Source organism: Delphinus delphis, chromosome 14 (assembly GCF_949987515.2).
Source record: "Delphinus delphis chromosome 14, mDelDel1.2, whole genome shotgun sequence".
Classification (NCBI taxonomy): Eukaryota; Metazoa; Chordata; class Mammalia; order Artiodactyla; family Delphinidae; genus Delphinus; species Delphinus delphis.
In genome coordinates, this window is record NC_082696.1 from 14,305,162 (window position 1) to 14,322,021 (window position 16,860).

General features: G+C 42.7%; 1 protein-coding gene across 5 annotated transcripts in view; it reads right to left on the reverse strand.

Moving 5' to 3' along the window:
• ESR1 (estrogen receptor 1) overlaps window positions 1–13,016 on the reverse strand; it is a 250,569-nt gene extending 237,553 nt beyond the window's left edge. The window contains exons 1-2 of one of the 5 annotated variants that reach the window (XM_060029773.1): window positions 11,725–13,016; window positions 9,085–9,606 (exon numbers count right to left, since the gene is read on the reverse strand). In XM_060029773.1, the coding sequence (XP_059885756.1) occupies window positions 9,085–9,536 (452 nt within the window). In that variant the 5' untranslated portion in view covers window positions 9,537–9,606; window positions 11,725–13,016. The other 4 variants (XM_060029771.1, XM_060029774.1, XM_060029772.1 and 1 more) reach the window with 4 other exon arrangements.
• Window positions 13,017–16,860: the final 3,844 nt, after the last annotated feature.

The window sequence follows — 16,860 nt, forward strand, 5'->3', positions numbered from 1 at the left end:
CCCCAGGGCAGTTAACCAAACTGCCAAGATATGGCACGGGTCTCAGTAGTTTTTTAATCATCAGGGTGATTCTGAAATCCTCCTTGATTCTAACGTGCAGCCAGGTTGAAAATCCACTTTTATAGATGCTCTGTAAATGCTGGCTTCCATCCCTCTTCCCTCTCTGCGTCCTTCTTCCCGAATCACAGAGAAATTCCCTCCTTGCCCTTGTACGTCATGGCTTCTCCGTAGACTGCTTCCATCGATTTCAACTACTTCCCTCTCTAGAGTTGCTTCAGTCCAGAATACTTAATGCCTTTCCCTCTTTTTTATTGATTTATTTATTTTTTATTTATTTGGAGTTTATTACAGTTGCTTTGTTTTGTTTTACTCGCACAGTATCTGGCATACGCTAAGCATTTCTAAAAATACTAGCTTCCTGCTTCCTTTAGGTTGGAAAAGTTTAACTTCTAATCACAATAGGGTATTAAAGTTGATCCCTTGAAGGCAAAATAAACAAATATAGGGAAGTTACAAACATTCCAGACTCTTACAGAGCTCTCATATTCACCTTCTTCAGTGTAGAGTTGCCAATTCCTTTCTAAAGAAGTAATAAAAAATTGTGGCTGGCTACGTGCTGGGTGTGTTTTCAGCCCTTGACATCTCTGAAATTTAATCCTTGTTGTTGGGTTTAATCCTCCCAACAACCAAAAGACGTAGGTCCTATTTTGATTGGCATTTTACAATTGAGTAAACTGGCACATTGAGCCAGAGATTACAACTGGGCAAGGGTCAAGAAACAAGCTGCTGGTCTCCCACACCTGTGCTTTCATCACTTTATTATATACAATCAATTCTTATTACTTGCAAGTTACGTTCTATGAAGTACAGAGTAGAAGCCACAAACACTGAATTAGTGAATACTAAACCATCACTCCTAGGGGAAATACAGGGCTAGGTTCTTGAGAGCCTGTGGTTGTAACATTTTTATGAACCAAGCAATATACAGCCTTGCTTCATGTGTGTGTGTGTGTGTGTGTGTGTGTGTGTGTTTCTGTTTAAAGACATCTTATTTAACATATGTTGTTGACTTGTTGACATTAAAATCATGGCCAACAGCATTGTAACTCATGCTGAATGAAGTTTATCTGACACCTATTTTCTCCATAAGGCACATCACAGCATTCTTGTACTTAGGAACACTAGACAGCACTTCAGCACTACGCTTTTTAAACAGCAAAATCACTAATGAAAAGGACAAAAATGCAAAAAACACACAAAGAAAGTGGCACTAAATGGACCTCAAACAGGACACTTGTTTACAGTCTGAGAGCTAAAACAAGCAGGCAGAGCTCACCTCATTTGACCTCAGCTAGGAACGTGCATGTTGGATGACTCAAATTTTTCACTACTTTGTGCACGGCCGTGCTACTGTGAATGACTGAGAAAGTGCGATGAGTACTGATCGAAGGTTACAAAAATGTCAGCGAGTAAATGCAAATTCATAAACGTGCAGTCTGTGAATACTGGGAATCACTGAACTTGAAATGCCCAGTGGAGTCCTTTGCATTTTCATTCCTGAGAAAGGGGTATTCGCAAACTCCCCGCATTCTTCCAGTCCCATCTAAACATCTCTTCCTGACTGGCCTTTCTCGCTGCAAGAGACCAGAGGGAATCAGGGTAACTGGCGCTTCCTGCCTACCATGCTTCTAGGGACTTGGTGTGTCATGCACTTTGCCAAGGGCTGAGAGAAATACAGTGATGTAACACAGGCTTTCTGCTTGGACCAGTGCTCAGGGATTCCTCCTATTAGAAATCCAAGAGGCTTCTGGAGGTCTCTCAAGTTTTGTCAGATAACTAAAGAAAATACCTTCCCATTGTAACTAAATTGTATCCTGTACTCAAATTAGAATGTACATTCTCTCTCTCTGAAGTGCTTGAAATAATCCAGCAGAAATATGTCTTCCCCCCTCCCCCCCCAAAAAAAGCAGGAGTCAAAGTTAGCATAAAGCACCCTTAAAATCAATTATGCTTCTGACAATGTTGTATAGTGAAAGTTTTACCAACAACAACAGCAAAAAACTAAAACTAGGGACTTCGCTGGCGGTCCAGAAGACTTCGCCTTCCAATGCAGGGGCTGCAGGTTCAATCCCTGGTCGGGGAGCTAAGATCCCACATGCCTTGTGGCCAAAAACCCAAAACATATCACAGAAGCAATACTGTATACATTCAATAAAGATTTTTAAAATGGTCCACATAAAAAAAATCTTCAAAAAAAAAACACTTAAAATACCTTCATGAAGTAAGTAAAATGAATCATGGATGTACCTACGACCGTTCAAAGAGGAATGTTTTTGTTGACGAAGTGGGAAATTACAGTCGGTTTTAAATGCATGGTGTAAGTTCACGTGGATCCAGATTCCTGAAAAGCAGGCCACTGGGAGACCACAGCAAAGGCTGCACTTTTTGTCACCTCCATACCAAATCGACATGCAGAAGCCTGTGGCCCTAGGATTTCACCCACTCATGCAGTAAGACTCCTGGTTGCTCTGCGCTAACACTGATATGTTAACTGCTAGGAATACAAACACACATTTTATTGATATTTCATCTATGCCTTTGATGAGCTGCACACTTTGGAACAACGTAGCCGAATGAATGAATGAATGAATGAGCTACGAAAGCAATTTTACTAAGTGAAATTTTCTCCCTGAATTTTTGTTAAGCGTCTATCCTTAAAGACAAGAAAAAATCGTTTTTGAAACTTTTACTGTAGTTAATGCCACTTTTAATGTAGTGAATGGGTTATTAAGGCATATTCTTACACCACTGGCCTTCCCAGGCTAGGGAGGAACTCTGAGGAGCCCTGTTCCAAATTTTATTAAAATAACAGACAACAGAGGTCAATAAAGAAATAACCCAGAAAAGATGGGAGGAAAACTGTGGGACTACACAGATGGAGTGACTAAAACAGAGAAGAAAAAAGAAAGCTCGATAGCCGAAAAGAAGCCAAGAAGAGTTTAAAGGGAAGAACAGTAGAAAATAAAGCAAAGAAAATAGGAGAACGGACTATCAAAACAAAGATCAGCGGAGGAAAGAGAAAGGATGCCAATGCCAAAATGACTATTTCTAACACTATTTAGTTGCAGGAAACTAAAAGAGAATTCTCTTTTACTTCCAGGATCTTAAAAGATCGAGTTGCCAAGAAAACTGCCCAGTAAGTAGTGCCTGGAACGCACACATGAAGGCTGCTGGGTCGATGCACTCGCCACTGTTTGGGAACAGGGGGAACGAGGGCGAGGGATGCAGGCTAGAAATAGGACCACAACCACAGAGGCGGAGCCTTCGGGCCAGACAGCTCTGTAGCTTCCAAGCTGAAGGTGAGAATCTGAACATGAAACCTCAGAGGTCACTGGCCCGTCTTGAAGGTGACAACTTTGGGGGAACCCTCAAAAAGAAGGACCCCGGCTGAGTTTATCGAGGGCTCACTGGGAGATATCCAGTCCTGAACGTTTCTTAATTAACTTTATTAACTTTCATTGATCTACTATAATTTTCCCAAGCCTAATTCACTGGAGCTTCAAAAAGTAGAAAATGAAAAGACAAAGTCGCCTACTATCTCGTGAAAGATGACACACTTGATTAAAGGAGAAGATGTTATGGGAACAAACTAAGAACTCAATGTGTTCCTCTAAAAAGTTCAGGGGAGAAACAAAGAAAAAAATCCAGGTATGTTTGGATTTTTCTTTTTTAATTTCTGTATAGGGAGGTAATTAATAGATTTATGGTATTCATGTTATTGATAGTATTATTATTGAAAATTTTGACTATATATGTAAATTATAACTCCACAAAAATGAGTAAAGTACATTAAAAATTTTTCATTTCTGTTTGGATAGATATCTCCAGGCTACATAACAGGCATCCAGAAATACTACCCCAACTGACTTCGACACCTCCTTGCTGCTAGCATCATAACTGTCATCACCGTCACCCTCTTCCTGTTCCTTCTCTCTGCCGCCACAGCCACCATCATCGTGGATTCCACCATCACACCACCATAATACTTCCAAGAGTCAACCCTACTCCTTCTTATTCAATTATCACTTTGTTACACCATATAAAATTTTGTCATTTGGGACCAAAACAGTTGCCTTTCTAGCCTTCATATTTTTAATAGGGTTTAAACATGTACATATAATTAAAAGTGTTGTTGATTAATGCAAAATGTTCCCCCATCATTCCTACTAATATTCTCTAAGGTGCAGAGCTCAGCATTCATGGTTTCTTCTCTCATGAGCTCAAGAATATTATAAAGGTGCTTCCCTTCACCTCCAGCCCACTTAAGTCCTCAGATTTCAGAGGATGCTGTGAGGGTATGTTTTAGGGATGGAGTAGGGGACAGCTCAGACACACCGCTTTTTAAAATGATGTTATCTGTCAATTCATCAGCAGAGTTTAAAATATAAAATAAAACTGCTGGATGATTTTGATGGACTGCCTCCTTTCATGAAATCCTTTACACTTTCACTTTGGCTGGTTTGTGTTCAAGCAGCTGTATTTTGGGGATTTATATAGCATCTTTTACTGGAGTATGAATTTGGGTTCTAAACAGTTGTGGCCACTCTGTTTTCCTTTCTTCGATAAGCAAACTGAGACTTGGAATTAAACCAAATGAGTAATTTGCCTCTATCAAGTCAATGTGTCCTAGAGAAGAAGGGAGCACACTTAGCCCTCTCTACTGGGTTCTTCTAAAGTTACATTAAAAATAATACTGAAGTCACTGGGAGGAGTTAGATTTATAATTTTTGTGCTGAATATGCATTTTAGAAAAACTAGAATTAAAATTCATATATTTCCTTACATAAAACTATTATCACATAATCGGGGTTTTGACTTTTTAAAAAAATGTATCTATAAGATAGATGTTCTTTATGATAACCCAGACTGCAAACAAATGTTGCAGATGGTAATAAAGATTTTATTTAAATTTGGCTTCCACAGAAAATAAGTTCATATTATCATCAATCTATATTTGCAGTGAAACTCCTGATCACCTAAATGTTCTTCCCCGCAGTTTTCTTTTAGCTTACAAAAGCACCAGAACAAATATTAATATGCGAATAAAATAATAAAATAGCGATTGCTTGTACAGCTTATGTACTGCTTTCACATATACTAGCTCACTTGACAAAAGTACTAATGTCTTATCATGATCGGAAAGTTTGACATCTTTTATAGTTTTTCCTGATATCTATTGTTCTTGTCATTGTCAATTTCTTACCCCTGTCTTTTACATCCTTAAAATAATAAGAAACCAAAATGCTGAACCTGAATCTTCCCAAATTATGAATGTCACATCTTAAATATATTCTCAAAAGTAATCCAGAGATCCAAATTACCGGAGTGTGAGAAAGAAGGTTAGAATAAGTGGCAAGTACCTTTCAGGGGCTTTTTACAAAACATGTACGAGCCACATAGAGTAGGTGAAAATGAAATGGGGTTTGAAGATGTGATTCCGTTTCAACCTAAAATATACTCATTCCCCAGGCAATATGTGGCTCCTTGAACTATTCTTAGACCAACACAAAGAGTCAGGTAAACAGTAACAATTTAAATGACTGAAAAAAGTAAGAACAGGAAAAAAGGGTGCTGAGATATCACCTAACTACAAAGAAAGAATTACTCAAAACTTGAAAATTAACCATTCAAATCTCTCCCTAGAAGTGAGCCTTGCTCAAAGTTGAGAAATAGTTCTAAGTGTTCACCAATGCACAAACTAGACACTAAATATACGCATACAGACAGCAGACAAATCACTAGGGCTTTGGCTTTGATGCAAAAGGTTTGTATATTGGTCAAGTTTTTGGAGAAGTGGGCAATATTTAGCCTTTAAGAATACTGAGTAATAAAACTGAAATCAGCACAGAGTATTAAATACCTCATTTGAATTTTTTAAAACATAGTGGATATAATTAATTTTCATCTTCAGTTTTATCCAAACTCCCTAAGATGTTTGAACTTGCTAAGGACCCAGGATAAGATAACTCCCACTTGCCTTCATCATGACATTTCAGGTAAGACATATTTTGCAGAGTCACAGCTTGCCTGTTTACAAATTTATTCCCTTTTAATAACAACTTGTTGGTACATGTGACAATCTTTCCCCATTACTATATGTCCAGGGCAGTTTTATCTGTTACGTTTCTTCATGCATAAATAAGGCTACATATCGTGGCCGAAAGAAGAAAATACCCATAGCATCTTAACGTTAAATGATGTGAACTTCGCATAAATTCTCTGAACATCCCTGTGGGACATTCAAGTGGGCAATCCACACAGTAGCATTTTATAAATGGAAAAGTTAAGAACCAGAAGTAATAAAGCTTAACCTAACTGACCCAAAGTCACCAGCTAATTTGTAAGAGAAAAATAAAATAAAGACAATCAAAACTGCTTTTTGATTTGTGTCGCTAAAACAACCAGCCACTTAACTGAACTTTTTGTTTTCTACTGACCCTAACATTTTAGGTCAGTAGCTTTCAAACTTCTTTACCTCAAACCACGTAAGAAATACATTTTTAATCACAGCCAGCCAGCACAAACAAGCATGTATAATTAAAACAAATTTTCAGGAAACAAAACCTTCCCTTATTAGATATTACCCATTCGGCTATTTTCTATTATATTCTTTTCTATTTTATTCCTTTAAAAAAAATGTTCTAGACTCACTAAACTAATTTGGTGATCCTCTGGGTCATGACAAGCAGTTTGAAAACATTGCTTTTGGCCCCCAAAACTTTTGGTAACTACTGAAGAAAATGAGAGGTTCCCAAAAGAATCTAATCAGTTCTTTTTACCCAGAGTCAAACAGCAAAACTGAGAGGGGGAAAAATATTAAGTAACATCTGTCTATTTGAAATAACTCTATTTCACAGAGCCTTCTTTTCCTCCCTGGGTAATAAAGGCAGAATTCAAACAAAAAAGACAGGATGTTATGGTAAATAAACGACAAAGGAAAAAAAATGATTCTAAAACTGAATTTCCACACAGAATCCCATGTGTATGAGTTTTTCACCTTATTTTTTTTAAGTTCCATATTTTTTTTATTATTCTAAAAGTATCTGAATATCATCTAATGCAAAATGTTTAAGATGGGGCATGTTATAGCGCTATTACTTGCCACTGAGATGATGAACAATTTTGAATAAAACGTGATTCCCCTCTTTATTTGACCATGCTCACTTTGTAATTATCAGCAAGACAGTAAATAATCCACTGAGAAGCAGCCTCATTAGTGCCCATTGAAATTCAGTGGCATTAATTTGCAATAAAAGAACTGAAAATTAAATGGAAAAGAAAATAGTTTCTGGAGTCTACCGTAAGGTTATGGAATTCACATCATACCACTGCCTTCCTTCACAACAAGGAGTTTAAAAGGTTTGAGTTAGACTTAATCGTTATACTTTGTTCTAACACTTTTTTTTTTAAAAAGTGGGCAGAATTCTTTTTTGTTTTCCATTTTAACCCTGAATTAAAACAAGTTAAATTAACGTGATAGATGCCAACTTTTTAAAGTTTTGTTCATTGTCTTCTGAGGAATAACTCAGGCTGGACCTGCTTGGCTGTGGGATGTTCTAAAGTCCTTTGAGGGGCTGAAGGATGTGGAGTATGTTCAGATACCCCAAGAGTCTGCCTTCACAATCCTCTGGGGCCACCCTGCACCTTCCTCCTATTTCTTCTGCTACAAATATCTGTGGATATAGAACACTGAATGGAAAATCGGTCCACAGCTTGCTATACAGAAAGATCTGGGTGAAAGTGGAAGGCGAGTCCAGGCACCAGTGTACAGTCAGGCAGTGCCTAACTCAGCACCCAGCCACGTGGGTGCCCTGAGGCCTCCCAGCGGCACCTAGGGCACAGGTATTCACCCGGACCACCTGCCTAAGCCTTCCTCAAGTCCATCACGAAGAGAAGGGAGACGCTGTCAAAAGGAAAATGGGAGGAAGAGGGGAGAAGGAAAGTATAATCTCTACAAGCAAAAATAAATAAGGACACAAAACATTTGCCTCTTAAGTCACAAAAGTGCCCCAAACTACCAACTGCTTCTTCTCCCTTGAAGGAAAAGCACAGAACTGGGCTGAAACCCTGCTCCCCAGTCCTGGGGCATTCTCCTCCCTGGTAGGCCAGAAATGAAACTTAGCTGTCAGGAAAGTATTTCAAAACACTCGAGCTTCGATGTGGCATGTGTTAAACCCACAGGACACTTATAAATCTCTGGCTGTCAGAAGTCTTCTGTCTGCCCTGACACGGACTCAGCCGGGTAACTCAGAAATCAGAAACTCCTTAAGAGCCATTGAACTCTATTGCTCCTCTGAGCAGCGCAAGTCGATCCTACAGCCCTCCAAGGTGGGACGGGGAGGGCGAGGAAAGCAGTGCTAGGAATCGCTTCCCAAGGGAATCACCTTCACCATCATTATCATCACCATCATCATAGCGTGCATATTTCCACCCCGAAATTCTAGGAGAAAGTTAATTTTGCAAGCACATTAAAACAAAATTGTAAAATAATACTAATAATATAAATAAATAAAATTCTGAGCTCCGCCAGCCCCAGACACCTTCAGCCTTAAATACCAAAGCGGGACATTTTCTAGGGACTCAGAGCACCTTGTGTTTATTTGCTCTGGGGTGTTCCCCACACACACACACGCTAATAACCTCTGCTTTGCACAGTTTTCCAATATTTGTTTAGTTAGGAAGCACACGGGGTTTCGGATCTGCTTCTCACGCAGACACTGGGGGCGGGGGGGGGGCGTGGAGAACAGAATGTTGCTGTTTTTTGTTTTTTTGTTTTTTTTAAGCCGCCAGGCCAGAGAACTTGACTCTCGAACGCGAGATCCCTGCGTGACCCTGGGCCGGGCCGCGCGCTAGCCCTCGGGTCGCGCGTCCGCGGTTCCGGCGGCGGCCGGGTTGCTGGGCGCCCGGCCCCGCGGCCTGCGGGCCCCGCTCCCTCCCGGCGGCGCGGCCTCTCGCCCCCCGCTCCCTCCCGCCGCCGGGCGCGCGGCGGCCACCCCGACGTGGCGCGGCGGGCGGCGCGGGTACCTGTAGAAGGCGGGAGGGCCGGCCTCGCGCACCGCATAGCCGCTCGGCTCGTTCTCCAGGTAATAGGGCACCTGTTGGCCGTGGGGATGCAGGAAGGGCGAGAGCTGCGGCGGCGGGTGCAGGAGCACCAGCGGGCTCGGAGACACGCTGTTGAGCGGCGGGAAACCCCCCAGGCCGCTGGCGCCGAACGCGGCCGCCTCGGACCCGGGGCCATAGGCGAGGCCCGACTGGCCGTAGACGGGCGCGGAGGCGGCGGCCGCGGCGTTGAAGTCGTACGCGGCGCCCTCGGGGTAGTTGTACACGGCGGGCTTGCTGCTGTCCACGTACACCTCGCTCAGGGGCCGCTCCAGGGGGATCTTGAGCTGCGGGCGGTTCAGGGGCTCCAGCTCGTTGGCTTGGATCTGGTGCAGCAGGGCCATGCCAGACGCTTTGGTGTGCAGGGTCATGGTCATGGTCAGTGGCCGCGGGCAAGGCGCAAACCGTCTACCCCCGCGGCAGAGGGCTCAGCAGCCGACCGGCCACCTGGAAGAAGAGCACAGCCCGCGGTTAGAGGCGGCGCAGCGCATGTCCCGCCGCAACGCGAGCTCCGGCCCTTCCCCGGGAGCGGGCCCGTCCGATGGAGCGGGCCGGCCGGATGCGAGCAAGTGCAGCCCGGCGCGAGCGCGCTCCGCCAACTCCCGGGCTCGGGTCTCCAACTTTAAGTACCGGTCTCCCGAGCTCGTATGCATTACAGAGGTGCTGGAAGCCGGCCAGGGGCTGTTGCCTTGCCCTGACGTTGGCTTAAACATCACTCCAGGCGCAGCTCGTTTTGGAGCGATCCCAAAGAGCAGCTTCCCTGAACTTTACTTTACTTGTCGCTGCTGGATAGAGGCTGAATTTCACTGCAGGAGGGCGGGGGAGCCGAGGGATCTCCTAAAGGTGGCCCAGAGAAGACGGGGTTTAAAACTCGGAAGACTAATCCAGGGGCCGGATTTCTCTAACGTGCTACCTTATGTGCCCCGTGCCAGGCTCCAATCTATCTCTGTTTGTCTCTCTTACTGTTTGATTCACGCTCCTCGTTGGCTGGAAATATGTAGTGTGTACATAGAATGACCCTGGGGAGGACCACTCTGTAACCGAGATACGGCAGATAGAGTGGGGTATGCGGTTGAATATGCAGACAGCTATATTTAGCAGCTGCCGGGACTGATGGGAGGCATCTGGGGGGAAGGGGGTGGAGATTCAAGGTGTACATATAGGAAGAGCCGCGCTTTGCAGCAGGAGAGCGCTGCCCGACCTCAGTTTTCCTCATCTTCAAAATTCTCCCAAAGTGGTCCCCTCCAGCCACGACCTTCTGAGATTCTCCCAGCCCGACTCGTCTGTTTGTGCTGGACCACAGTACTGTACTTGCTCCCAATAGGAATTCTAATGTGAATGACGATTTACAAAAACCTTCCGTTAGGCGGACATGGGTCTTCATGCCTTCCACTGATTATGCAACCAAAACTTCAGAAAACTGAATATGAAACGTGACCTTACCATAAAATAAATAACCTCAGGTCATTAATCAAATCTTTGGCAATCAGGTTACACTGTTGGTCTAACCAACAAATTTTAAAAGGCAATGATACATTTCTGTTCTTTCATCCTATGATTGGACCTTCTTGGTTCCCTTGGACTAGGATATGCAGAATCAAATATCCAGATTGAAAGAGAAATAGAAAAAAGTTTTGTATTGAATTAAAAAGTAAACACGCTCAAGTACATTTTATATATATATATATATATATATATAACATAATATATACTACTATGTACTATATAGTATATAATTGTATATATAAGGATATACTAAAAAGATACGGTCAATATATTGTGCACCTATAATCTTGGACAGTTTATACTTTTTAATAAACTTCCTTTGCCCCAGCCTAATGAACTCTGGTATGACCATCAGATACTTTGCTTTAACTGCTATACCAAACACCTGACAGAATACCTGACAAAATGTTTGTGTCATATAGAAATGACAAGGATGCTGTTACTGACAGTAATATTTTGGGATATCTTTATACTAATAAGCACACATTTTACCTAATTCTTACAAGAACAGACAGACCATTTGGGGGTAATATGCAGATGCAGCTGATTTAGTATGAAGCCAAAATTGAGCTCAGCAACAGTAACTATAGATTGTAAGCAAAGAAAGGGTTAAAAACACATTAGGTGAATCACAGATATTTCTCTTTATGGCCAGCAACCATTACTTTCCAAAGCAATTTTTTTACAGATGACTTCGTTTCGGTAAATCACACTTTCAATTTTCAAATGTCTTTCTAAAACGCATGCAAAAGCACTTCAGAGGGCTCTTAAAAATCTGAACCTGCCGAATTATATGTAAATTACACAAAGATCCTTACAAGTCCTGAAAGCAGAAGGAGATGCGCACATAAACCCATGGAAAACAGCAAATCCTCGTCTCCCTGCTAGGATACAGACACTGGCCAGAAAGGTAAGTTGCTTTCTCAAAATGCTAAAGCTACAAAGAGAAATCAAAACAATCCTACCCTGCTGGATCAAGAGCGTCTTTCCAGAAACGTTCCATGGGCTTGTAGAAGTCAAGGGCTGAGACAGTGAGAATGAAGGAAAGAATGTGCTCACATGTGCCTGTGGCTCCGTGTGTGAGCAAGGCAGAGCGTGTGGGGCTGTGTTTGTATGTGGAATGGCAGGGAATCGGGAAGCAGCCAGTAGGCAGGGCACTTGGCAGCCCCTCCCGGCAGGCACAGCAACTGGGCTGCTGCACAGAGATGGACGAATGGCCGTGGGGAGTGAGGAGAAGCTTGCTGTCTGCTCCTGGGGAGAAAGGTGGCACACTCAAGTCAGCATGACTGGGGAGAAGCAAAACTCCAGCCCTTTTTGCTCCTTATACTTCAAGCCTAGGAAGTGCCCCATGTTTTCTGCTGCCATCCTAGGCAAGAAGGGAAAGCAGGCTTGCTGTAAATCATAGGCTTACGCTAAAATAGGATGCCAGTCAAAAGTGCGTAGATATCAAGTTTACAGAATGTGACACGGGCGGTTTTTCCTGAAGAATATAATTTAACAATAAAAGCCTTCTGGGATACACTTGGATCCGACGCCTTGCTGGCCCCAGCCCCCAGTCTCTGAACAGACACACTGTTGCCTTGCCTCTGATTGCACCAGGAAACCAGACTTTGGAAGAAATGTTTTGGCATTCTAGGGATGTGTTTCCAACTGAAACATAATATTCCTCCACCTCGTTAACCAAACCCACAAACCTTTCCATGAATAGCTCAGTTGACTGCTTTCTGTAAACATGAAAAGATATATTATTAAAAGCCCAGAGTAGGAAGATAAGACAAAGGTGGGTACCTTTGTTGAACTGATTTGAGGCTTTCTGGTTCTAGAGGCATTGATCATGGGGAAAGGGTCTCTCATTTCTCAATGGTGCCCACATGGGTCCACCAGGTTCTCAACGTTTCTCTTGACCTTGCTGCTCACACACAATAAGAAGGTGCTCCTAGGGGCCCTCACCCCGTGTCTCAGGACATGTGACACCTAGTGGAGCCTTTGTTGCCAGACATTAGTCACTGCCTTGGGTATTAAATGACTCTAATCACAATGCCAGGAGTGGCCAGTCTCTGGCCTGGGACTCTATGCAGTTACCAAGAGATTTATGAGTGACTCTTGAGACCAGTACAAAGAAAGAAGTTAAAAGTTACTTTTTTTTTAAGTTGGTAAAATGTTAATGATGTCATAATGCAAATATATATTTTGTGCTTTGAAAGACCCAAAATATTGCAGTATTGGAGCACAGAACCCTTTGTTGTTGACGGTGGTGAATCCTAACTCCTCCTTTAGGTCAGCCATGGCCACCCATGCACTAGGCCAGTCCAGAATAAAACAGGAATGTGCAAGGAAGGGAGGAGAGGGAAGGGAAGGAAGGAATGGGGGAAGGAAGGAGAGGAAAAAAGAAGACAGAAAGGAGGGGAGGATGGAGGACAGGGACTTTGCAGATATTCTCCTTGAACATGGGAAGGATAAAGAACCTCATTATCTCTTCATAGACTTTGCTTATTCTGAAGCTAACCATCAAAGTTAATTCAAGATGTCCAATAAAGGCAGTTTTCCTGAGCACTTTCTTTCCAGCATTCTCTTTCCTGTTCCTGGTAAGAGCCGTCTCCCAGGCTTAATGAGAGTGGGTGGGAAAGGACACCGCACCTTTTTGCCAATTTTCTTCTAGTGCTTCTGGCAAACAGCCTCACAGTCCTGCCCCCGGCCCCCTCCTCTTCCCTTCCTCCTCTTCTCCATCCTCTCCCTGCTGCACAGACTCACACTCCCCCGCTCTGTGACTTCCTGGCACTTGCAGGTGAACTAGCGTCAAGTGTGTTTCTCTAGCTCCACCCCTGAGTGCATCTCCAGACCCACTTTTCCAGCAGTCTCCTGGGCATTGCTGGCTTCTTCAAAATATGGGTCATCATTCTCTCTCCTCCAGACATGGGGTTCCTCTCAACCCCCCAGTCTGTGAAAAGCATCCCTATCCCTCCAGTAGCCCAGATTAAAGTCTCACAGTCTTCTTTGAGGGCTGTCTTTCCCTTGCCTTCCACACTCCTGACTATTCTAGCTTTGCGATTTCTCCCTCTCCCTGACATTCCTATGGCCCTCCTGCAGCCCCTCATTACCTTACCTGTTGTAAGAGCCTCGTAGGGACATCTGCCTCCTCCCTCCCCCTCACTTCTTCCTAGATCCTGCTGCCTTTTATTTCCTTGGTTTTTACAGCTTTGAGATCCATTTTCTCATGACCCGGCTCTACTCTTCACCCAGATCATAGCTTCCTCCGACATTCAGGCCTTCCTCTCTTCCCATAATATCCTGTCTAGTGTACCTCCCCGTGATGTGAGGCCAATGCTTCAGCCAAAAGAAAAAAAAAACTTGACACTCCAAGCACTCAAAGCTTTCCTGATGCCATTCTCTCTGCCTACAAACCCCACTCTGCTGGCTTGTCAGCGGAAAGCCTTTTTGAAAGCCCCCCCCAAATGCTATCACATCGAAAATGCCTTTATTCCTTATTCAAAAGTAATTTCCTCTCCTTTGAACACCAGTGGTATTTCTCATGCATGTATTGGGTTGCCCAAAAAGTTCGGTCGGGTTTTTCCATAACAGCTTACAGAAAAACCCAAATGAACGGTTGGGCCAACCCAATATTACATTCATTCTTGAATTCGTTATTTATATATACTTTTATCCCCTCATCCTGCTAAGAAGTTCCCTGAGGACAGGGTCTGCAAAGAGTTATTTGGGTATTTTCTGAGTGCCTAGCCCTGTGCCTGGTCATATGAGATCATCAAATATTGGCTAATTTATTCATCCAGATACTTAAAAGGATAAAATAATATTATATCTATCTGGGTAACCCATCTCTAAAAGCTAAATTTCCAAGTAACGTTCTTCCATTTTCAAACTGTTTTTGCTAGACAATTATCTTGGTATCCTCATACTGACTGAGGCCATAAAGTCACAATTCAAATTCATACAGTCTTGGGGATTAAGCCTGCAATTCTTGGCAGCACGATTCGCGAGAGAGCTCTGAATTTTTAGTTCGTAACCAGATAATACTGTGACCAAACAAAGTTTCTTCTCTAGCTCCATTACAAGCTTTTTACATTTACAAAAACATGATTCCTCCAACAGAAACATGAAAGAAAATAAATGTGGAAATATTTCCAAAGTAGCTTACACTCCTAGAAATGGTTCCTTCAGTCTGAGACATGGAGCTCCAGCCCTGTTCAACTTGACTATTATTATTTTGATCATAAATGCTCTGTTTGGGAGTTTTCGTTGCACATTTATTTGACACCATCTATTTTTCTCTAAAGTAGAAGAAAAATAACTTCCTTTTAAATTTCTGCCTTTAAAAAAATGTTTCATACTGCTTATTTTAAGGGCTTTTGAATAGCTCCTAGAGTTTTTTTCAACTGACCTTTGATTTTTGTCTTATGAATTAAAATTTGTATGCAGTGAAATGCACGTATCTTATGTGTACAGTTTGACAAGTTTGGATATGCCCATGTGGTGACCATCTTAATGAAACCACAGGGTATTTCCACCACTCAGGAAAGTTCCCTTCATGTTTTAGATAGCACCTAACCCCTACAGGCAACCACTGTTCTGATTTCTATCATCATAGATTTCTTTCGCCTCCTGGCCCAAAATGTGGACCATGACCTCTTACATATTGGAGAACATAATATACTGCATTTCCGACCAATAACATAACAGTCCAGTGCTGGGCATGCAGCATTGCCCGGGTACACAAGTCAGCAAGGTACAGAGCTATGCTTCCCTCAGTCAGACCCCTCTCCCTGGGAGCAGCTCCCTCAAGGCCACAGAATTTTACTAACACGCTATTCATGGACCTTTTTCTATAGCAGGCTTTACGTGATCAAATGCTACAGAAGCCTGCAGAGATACGAGTCAATGAGGAGCAAAGGAAATCAGGATTCTCTAGCGTGTTCTTAAACAGCCACTCCAAAAGCTAAAATTTAAAAATTGTAATGATTTTTAAGCCAAGAATCAAACCCCAAATCCTTATTCTAATGAAACTCAGCACCTCAGATGCCATTTCCTGTCTTCCTACCCAGAACCTGATGGAGACAGTCTGGATTTTTCGTTGCCAGGCAGAATGGCTACTCTTTATTGTGAATCAATGAGTGATTCAGATTTAATTCTCCAGCTTAACAGAATTTAGTAACTTTCACATTACATTTTTTAGAGAATTGTTTATGTAATTTAACTATATAGCATGTGGCATAAGACAGTTTAGAAAGTACTTTCTCTGTAAGTACCATGAGTGGTGAAAGAATTCCAATTATTCCAATTATTATTACCCCGTGTCCCACTCTCTCCCTTTATCTGTTGTTTACTTGAGGAATCTCATTGCCAGCTTAGGGTATTATTTCTCTGTGGAGAGCAATAACCAGATTGTGCCTAAATTCAAGTACTATTAGTACTATTATTCAAATAGTACTCTCTACTGTTAAGGAGGGCCTTTGCACACACACACACACACACACACACACACACACACACGCACACACACCTGGTAATCAACCAGGAACCTGGCCCAATTTCAGAACCAGCCTTATTCAAATGGTAAAACAAACAAAACAGAAAAGGAGATGTGTACATTTTGAGCCTTTTCGGGTCTTTCTTCCTATTTTGACCACACTCATCTGGATAACTGGCTCCCTCAGCACCCAGCCCCCTAGGCTAGCCATGCTTACCAGTGTTCGCCCCTTCTCCCAACCCCCTCAGTTATAATCCTACTGTCTCAAGAGAGTGATATATTTATGAACATGCCAAAGAATAACTCATGTATTCAATCCACTCAAAAAATATTGCTTACCTACCGTTTACCAGGGCCATGTCTAAGTGCTGGGCCTTGTCTTAGTGAGCTCAGGCTGCCATAACAAAAGACCATAGACTGGGTTTAAGCCATAGAACAGAAATTAATTTTTGCACAGGTCTGGTGGCCAGAAATCCAAGATCAGGGTGCCAGCTTGGTCAAGTTCTACTGAGGACTCACTTTCTGGCCTTCTCCCTGTGTTCTCCTATGGTGGGGAGAGCTCTCTATTCTCATAAGGCCACAGTCCTGTTGGATTAGGCCTCCACCCGTGAACTCATTTAATCTTCATTACTTCCTGAAGATCCTATTTCCAGATACAGTCACGTTGGAGGTTAGGGCCTCAACATATGAATTCAGGGAAGACACAGTTAAGT